This window comes from Poecilia latipinna, unplaced genomic scaffold (assembly GCF_001443285.1).
Source record: "Poecilia latipinna isolate Pla-1442-1.1 unplaced genomic scaffold, P_latipinna-1.0 Scaffold874, whole genome shotgun sequence".
NCBI classification, from domain to species: Eukaryota; Metazoa; Chordata; class Actinopteri; order Cyprinodontiformes; family Poeciliidae; genus Poecilia; species Poecilia latipinna.
Window position 1 is genome coordinate 77,016 of NW_015113490.1, and position 8,465 is coordinate 85,480.

At 36.6% G+C, this 8,465-nt stretch overlaps 1 protein-coding gene across 2 annotated transcripts; it reads left to right on the forward strand.

Moving 5' to 3' along the window:
- Positions 1-230: 230 nt before the first annotated feature.
- smtla (somatolactin alpha) lies at positions 231-6,336 on the forward strand. Of its 2 annotated transcripts, XM_015048299.1 has the most exons (5): positions 231-274; positions 418-608; positions 2,395-2,508; positions 3,887-4,066; positions 5,294-6,336. In XM_015048299.1, exons 1-5 carry the CDS (start codon positions 262-264, stop codon positions 5,486-5,488), a joined length of 693 nt encoding a protein of 230 aa, XP_014903785.1. In that variant the 5' UTR covers positions 231-261; the 3' UTR covers positions 5,489-6,336. The 2 variants fall into 2 exon arrangements, with proteins under 2 accessions (XP_014903785.1, XP_014903784.1); XM_015048298.1 differs by lacking the exon at positions 231-274 and having other exon boundaries at positions 387-608.
- The last annotated feature ends 2,129 nt before the right edge of the window (positions 6,337-8,465 follow it).

Consider the following 8,465-nt stretch of genomic DNA (forward strand, 5'->3'; position numbering starts at 1 on the left):
TAGTGACAGATAGTATATTTTCAGATGTGGTGTAATCAGAAAGGAAAAAAATCTTTAACTTAAATATATTTTGGCCACACAAACAGCTACAGTCCTACCCTTGTAATTATGCATTAGAAAAGAACTACGTTAGTGTGTGAAGAACAGTATCTTTTTACAAGAACCTACGCAAGACCTTTTTCCTTTATTCATGGGCTGCTTAGGCTTTATAAAGTTGCCAGCACAAAGAGGCAGCAATGAAACCTGAAGAACACAGACAAGATGCAGAAGACAGGTGATGTATCAAAATAAGTTCGGAGATTTTAATAACATGAATTTATGAGCAGCGGCAACAATTAAACGACACCCGGGTGTCCATATCTGCACAATAACATTTGTTTTTGAACAAACTTTTTGCATGTATGACTACAACTTCAGTCATTCAGTGGGGTTTATGGGTCCTTTTACTGTGGCCCCAGCATCTTGCTGGAAGCACCCCGCTAGACTGCAGAGACGATCAGGGCAACCTGAGCCGCTGCACCTCCATCCCCCAGGAGAAGCTTCTGGACCGAGTCATTCATCATGCTGAGCTCATCTACCGAGTCTCAGAAGAACTGTCCTCTTTGTTTGTGAGTTGATACTAACATTATCATAAAATAAGTCGTTGCACATGTTTGTACGTTTTAAAAGATGAAACCAGTTTCTGTGAAGTGTCGTCTCATTGTGTTTAGATCAGGGGTCCCCAAACTTTTTCCTGCGAGGGCCACATGACTGTTCCCTTTTCTGGTCGGGGGCCGGTCTTAGTGTTTGGAGAAAGAAACCTTAGAAAAGTTTTGTTGACGGGGGGGGTGGGCGGGGGGGGGGATTGGATTACTGCCGACGACGACATATTCGCGTTTGTAGATAGATTTTTACCCAGAATGCAAATGGAAAAAAACCGTGAGCGAAACGGTGACTGGTACTGACTAGTATATATTCCATTGAGGGACACTAAATTTCATATCTGCTCAAGAGTCCCCCTGGTGGTTGAAGAAAAATCCACATATATATGAAAAAAAAAACACTGAATGCTCTCTGGTATTGTTCAGGGGGCCGGACCAAATGAGGAGGTGGGCCAGATCTGGTTTTGTTCAGGGGGCCAGACCAGCCCGCAGGCCGTAGCTTGGGGACCCCTGGTTTAGATACTCTTCAAAACACCCCTGGCAAGACAAAGACTAAAAAGGATGATTGCTCAAACACAGTATTATCTTATTGAAAAAAAAAAATAAAAAATGTTGTCTAGAAAACTGTCCAAAAGCAAATGGGTTTACAAACACTGATTTTCCACGTTAGCATGTGAATTGATAGTTGTGTATGTCTATAGAACTATCAATCACACTGCAGTGGCTAAATTGTTTCTGTAAATTATTAATCTGATGAAAACATTTGACATCGTCGCTTCTATATTTGCATATCAACCGATGGAGTCTGACAGCGTTGTTTTGCCTAGTCATCAGGTAACACTGCTTCATTGTGTAGATGGGTGTTGTCATGATGAATCCTGATTTGTTGTTCATAATGTGATATCCTCTCCCTCCCTGTGCAGCCATCATTACGTCTGTGTTGTTAGCTTTAAATATTTAATCATCAAACCACATGGAAGTTATTGAAAAACAAACAAACAAAAAAAAAATCAAGTAATTTTGGTGAAAAATATTCTACCACGTTCTATGAGAAATATGAGACATCTCTTTGCTTAAAGAGATAAGGTCCAGCAACAGCCTTTAAACCGAACCGTCACTTCCAGAAATATAGAAATTACATTTTTGTAGAACTTTTTCAAACATTATGCCAGACCAGAAGCATGTGGCTCTCTCCTTTAGATGCACACTGCTATTTGCTTTTGATTTTGACGTGATCATCGCCTCACTTTGGGGGCTTCAAAGTAATCTTCCACCTCTCTTCTGAGGCGAAGATGTTTTATTGAAGAAGCAAGCCCACAGCAGGGTCATGTGAATGTGATAATGATACACGGCAATACTGAAAGCTCAGGCTTTTGCACCTTGTTGAATCCCCTTCGGTTTGTGAGAATCAGAATGGCCCTTTGAAATGAAACCGCACACTGGTTGTTACAAGGAATGTGCTGCGTGGAGTCTGCAGATGAGCCCATGCAGGAGAACAAAATGCGGACCCGCTGTGTCTCCAGTGGTAAAGCGAGATGAAACTTTTGTCACTGTGTTAGTAGTGTGTCTTTTATTTATTTCAGGTCAGGTAGGAAAGTCGGTGAAATTGTTGCTCCCTTTTATCGTACGCTGCCGTGTTCAGTAGTATAAGTTAATAAAGCTGACGAAATCAAGTCACTGGAATACTGCAAACTGATGTTCAGTGCTTAACTAATCTAAACATTTCTTCTTGTTGGTCGCCATTGTTTTGCAGGAGGAGTTGTTCATCCCATTTCCTTTTCGGCTGCAGAGTAATCAGGCTGCCTATTCGTGCATCACCAAAGCCCTGCCCATCCCCAGTTCCAAAAGTGAAGTCCAGCAAATATCTGTAAGCATATAGTTATCACTTACCAAAGGTTATTGTGTCCTTTGTGAAATTCTTGATTTTAATATGTCTAGAATAAGAGTTTTCTGTATGTGTAAGGTGCAGCATAATTGAGAGGTGTGTAAAAGCAGTTTCTCCGTAGGTAGACTTACAGGCTGTGCAAGTCATCTGAAGATTTGAGGAGAATTATTGGTTCTTTGTGATCCATTTGCTAACTCCTACCATTCACACAATTATGAGGCCTAAAATAGCAGCTGATGTTGTAATGTGTAAAAGTCGATTCTCAGTGTAAGAAAAATGTGGGTAAAACTTAGGATTTGCAGCCTGAAGTAAGCCATGGTCCACTGTGAAATAATAATATATAATGCATACCGGCCTTGAGAAGATGGTATTTCAGTATGCTGAAAAAACATTTTGTCTTCAATCCAACAGAACATGGCCTTTTAGAAAAAAAAAAGAAAAAAGAAAAAAAAAGAAAAAGGTCAGCTTAGTCAATAGGGTGGAAACAAAACTGAACCAAAACTGAGTCAACAAAAGGTCTGTAAAAGGTGATTTGACTGATCTACAAATGACATTTTCCAGGTAACACAGTTACATATGTTTAGGTCAGAATATCTTAAGCAACATTTACTGATTAAATTAGGGGACCTCATAGTCAGTCCTCAAGGGTCAGTGTCCTGCAACGTTTTAGTATTGTCCCACATCCAACACAACTAAATCTAATGGCTGAATTACCTCCTCAGTACATTCTACAGAAAGAAATATAATCACAAATTTGTTACAATTTCATTCCAATTTCATACTACTTTGTTTTCTAAAGGCATATTTCTAGTGATTGTAATTTCTGTTTATGTCAGTTATTCATAAATGTGGACAATTATGATGGTCAGGTTTATTTCTTATTTTGTCATTTATCTACCTTTGTTGTTGTGATTGTTTTGAAGCACTTTGGTCAGCTGAGGTTGTTGTAAATGTGCTCCATATATGAACTGCAACTCATACCTGATAAAACCAAAACAGTTCAGATTAACCTCCCCTCCCCCAGAAATATCATCTATTTGATTTATATACATTCACATTTTCTGACAGTGGATGAGAAGCTAATTAAATCATCGGTTGTAGTAGCAGGTACAAAATGTCCATCTGGTGAAGCTGATGCATGACGTCAGGCACATTTGGCACAAAAAAAAAAATACAAAATCACAAATATGAAATTGTCAAAAATGATAATGCTATACAACAGGAAGGAGAAAAAATTTCCAGCAGTCAACAAACTCTGTTTTGTATCATATGTACTATCCTTAATATTTACATGAAATAATGGCCGTGCACGAGTTTATGGTCCTTATTTGGTGTTTATCTGAGTTGTTTGCTTTTGCAGGACAAATGGCTGCTTCACTCCGTGCTGATGCTCATCCAGTCTTGGACTGAGCCCTTGGTCTACCTACAGATGACAATGGAACGCTACGATCACGCCCCTGACATGCTGCTCAACAAGACGAAGTGGGTGTCCGAGAAACTTAGTAGCCTGGAGCAAGGAGTTGTGGTTCTCATTAAAAAGGTGGGCTATTTTTATTTTTTTTTTTTACATTTTATGTTATTTTATTCTAAACAACTCACACAGTGAAATAAAGATGTTTACAGAGCCTTGCACAAGTATTTATATCCCTTGAATTTTTTTAACATTTTGGTACATTACAACAGTTTTATGTGATAGAGTGACAGAACGTCAGGCAACATGAAAGGAAGTGTTTTTCCAAGTAAAACTGTAAAAATCTGATCTGTGTGTGTGGCAAATATTTTTTAAACCATATTTACTCTGATACCCAAAATTTAAGTCTTATGTCATCAATTACATTCAGAAGTTCAAATGAAAATGAAACTATTCAGTAAATAGCTTAGAGTTTTGTTAGAGAACATTAGTCAGGAAACGCCATCAATGAAATCAAAGAACACACAACAAAATGGTCAGACGAAGTTATGGAAAAAAATAAAAAAATAAAATCAAGTTGCTGTATTAATAGAAAAGTATCCTACACTTTGAAGAATAGACAAAGAACTGGCCAGTGCTACAACACTGAAAAAGACACACTAACTCACAGGAAGGGTATAATTGTTCAAAGACACACATGTCAAGCGCACAACAAGATGTGTAGAGGATACGTAACAGAGAACACCACTCTGATCACATAATTTCCATTGTGAAAGGTTGTGGTGACAGCAATTATCTTTGCAAAGCTGGCCAGAGTTGAAGGGCAACCTTCAGGGAAACCATGGAAGAAAACCTGATAGAAGCTGCAACAGACAAAGATTCACCTTCCAACACCAAAATAACCCAAAAATATGTAGCCAATGCAGCAATAAAATAATTTAATCCAAACATATTTATGTGTTAGAACTAAGAATCTTGAAAGTATTTTTTTTTTTTTCATGTGCTTTCTCTTTAATCTGATTAAGCAGAGAGAATATTACGCAAAAGAACGGGCAAATGCTTTAGAATGCGACGTGCATTCTCCAGATAATTCAACTATATTTTTATAAATTATTGATTCAGAGGGGTTGAATTCAAACCTGAATTTAATCTAGAACACTTTCAAGAACAATTTAAGTATTTTTTTTTTTCCACTTCACAATTATGCACAACTTCATGTTGGTGAATCACATAAACTCTACCACGCAGAACTTTTAATTGCAATATTTGTTCAATGTGTATAAATACCTCTGAAATTGCTCTACATTTGATGTCTTGTGTAATTTTCCTGCATGTTTTTGACATGTTTTCTAACAGATGCTGGATGAGGACACACTGGCCACAGGTTACAGTGAACAAGGTGTAGTCCAGAACGAGGTGGAGCCGGAGGTGCTGGAATCTGTTCTGAGGGACTACACCCAGCTCAGCTGCTTCAAGAAAGATGCCCATAAGATGGAGACTTTCCTCAAGCTTCTCAAGTGTCGTCAAACTGACAAATACAATTGTGCATAAAACATGAAGTGGAGCTTTTAAATAATGCAGTATTCAGCTTTAAATGAATTTCTTAGGTTGTTAGTGTGCACTTAAAGATATGACCATGCCTTGGGCGCTTTAGCCTCGCTTGTAATGCAGCACATTTCTTATTGATTGTTTTGGAACACCTTCACACGAAAATAAGTAGGTGTAATGCTGTGCCCTTTCGTAACCATGTGTTGCATTTTTTGATTTCTTTCCCCATCTCAGTTGTTATTTTAACCTGGCACAGGCAAAAGAAGACTAACTCCCAAAAGACCATTTGTGTGTCGAGCTGTCAAAAAAATCTGCATATCCCGCTATTGATTTCCATTTCCTTTGTTCTTAACTAGAGTTGGTATTCCTTGCCGGCTCTTGCAGTGTTTTGATTATACCCGTGGCCCCTGGAGTATTCAGTGTGCCTCCCTTGTTAAATGGAGTGGGTTTCACTTCTGCATAAGAAAATGTACCCATTTTGCTGAAGAAGAGAGTTACAAAGAGCATTCTCTCACTCTCTCTCTCTCTCACAAAAATATAATCATGAAAATAAATGGCTATAAATTAACTAATCAGTATAGCTAAAAAAAAAATAAAAAATATGACACTTTTCTACAACTAAATGCGACTGATGTCATCAAATATGTGAAAAACAAGTGCAAAGACATTCTGTTGCGTTTCAATGTTCAGGGAATCAACCATTTCAGTTTCTGCTGTTTGGTCATCACATATATATTTAATGTGGAATACAAGCAATAATTTTCTAATGTGTGAATAGATTTTGTGCTGTGTGCATTTTAGCTTTCAGCTTCTGTTGGTGTTTGAAGCAAATAAAGCAAGAAATAAAAAAAAATAAAAATGTTGTTTTGCCTTTGATTTCAAAGCGAATGAGTGAGTAAGAAGGGCGATTTTATACACTAAAATTTAATGATGAAAACAGAAGTTGTATTAGTAATTGTCACCAGAGAATAGTGAGGGAAATTATTATTACTCTGTATTTTTCATGTGTTTTTGTCATAAAAGTAAAGACATTTGATCAGCTGGTGCCACAGTCATGCACAGTTGGCATGATGGTGTGCATGGACAGGCTAACAGATGAGGTCAGACAGGAGTCTCAATGGACTCGAGCGTTTTTCAGATGATTCAGAGAAGTGAAGGCAGATGTTTCACTCTGCTTTGTGGAGCCATTGACTTGCCAAACTTAAGGATGTGTTATATTCAGCTAAAAAATTCTGAGATTTGTTTGTGTGTTTTTGTCCTGTTTTTTTTTTTTTGTGTGTGTGTGTCTGGATTACAAGTTGAACATTTTAGTTATTTGTTAAAACTTATCCCTACAATTATAAGCACTCATTGCTCCTCTTGTGTGACAAAAACCTCACAAACCACTTCAAGATGATGTTAAAAGAAAAAGAAATAAGGCTCTGCAGCGTTAATGAACAAAAAGGAAAAGAAAAAATAACAGTGAAAAGGTGGCTGAGTGTTTATGGCCTTGACGTGAACTAATTAGTCCTCCAATTTTCAGTCAACGTGTTTTTTGTTGGATTCATTATAACCAGCGGAGAAACTGAAAAAGTCTCAAATTGAAAGTTTATAACTGATCTGCACTAAGGAGAAGTAACAAGAGATTTATCAAATATTAATTCCAACCACTGGTAAGTCATTGTTTTTACATTAAATAATATTCATGAATTATTTTGTCACAATGCTTCATGGTTTGCATAATTTCCATTACATCTGTTCTTTGCATAAATAGTTGCTTGTGCATCACACAAAATGGGGCTATTTTGGGTAACTACTTTATGACAGATACAAGTGTGTGTCACAGAGCTGACACACACTACAACCTAAAACACAAGAGGGCAGTAGTTTTCTCCATTGAAGATTATATTAATCAGTAAATACATTTGACACTACATCTGAAGTATCCAAATACAGAGTTAAATGAGGACAACATTATGATCACGGTAATTAAAGCCAGATATGCCATTGCAATACATCCTGTTTAATTAATTAATTTTACAGCTTAATTCATTTTACACTCTCTTTTTAAAAAAAAAAAAAACGGAAAAATTTGTTAAAAATGAGTCCCTTTTAATAAAACATTTTGCATATGTTTGAGTCATTTTATTAGGTTAAAGAAGGAACATGCACTGGCTTTCAAAAGTTTTAACACTACTGTTGATGGCTCAGATTGTTGTAATGTAAAACTGGACCATAATGAATAATTTACATTTTTTTTCACACATATAATATAATTATAATATAATTCATTATTGCTGTTTTATTTTGAAAAAAAAATAAGCTCAAGTTGAAGCTGTATGAAAAATCTAGTCCGCTTGAAACTGGACCATTGTTTTTTTCTCTTTCTCTAACACCACCGAGGCTTTTCTAGCCTGCTTGCTTGAGATGATTAGCTTGCATTGAAATCCATACTCCTTTTATCTTCAGATTATCAAAAATGCCCTGAAAAAGACCTACATTCATCCGTCCTTCAAATATATGTCCGGTTGATATTTTGAAAGATTTCCACTGCTTTCTTGGCCTTATTTGCACATCTGTTTCTTCATGTGTCCAATACGTGTCACTTGTATTACTCCCCTTCATATTATCTAATTATTTGATTATTTTGCTTTGATTTCTTTATATGTGTAGTACATTGGTTACTGGACACATCAAGTGTACATGTCATGTCAGTATACGTATCACAGATATATTTAATGTTTTTAGATATATTTTTATTATTTCTTGTTTATTTTATCCACTGCATATCCTGAGCAACTGAACCAAAAAACACTATCCGTTAGAAGAAAGTAAAAGTTTGATGCTTGTATAAGTCTGCACAAGCGTAAGCGGATACTTTGTTGAAGCTCCTTTTGAGTCAAATGGAGCAGTCAGTTTCTCTCTAACCCTAACCCCATGTCTTGATTCAAAAGTATTTGATGTTCTACATGACAGGATTTCTTAAAAAAATATTTTCCTT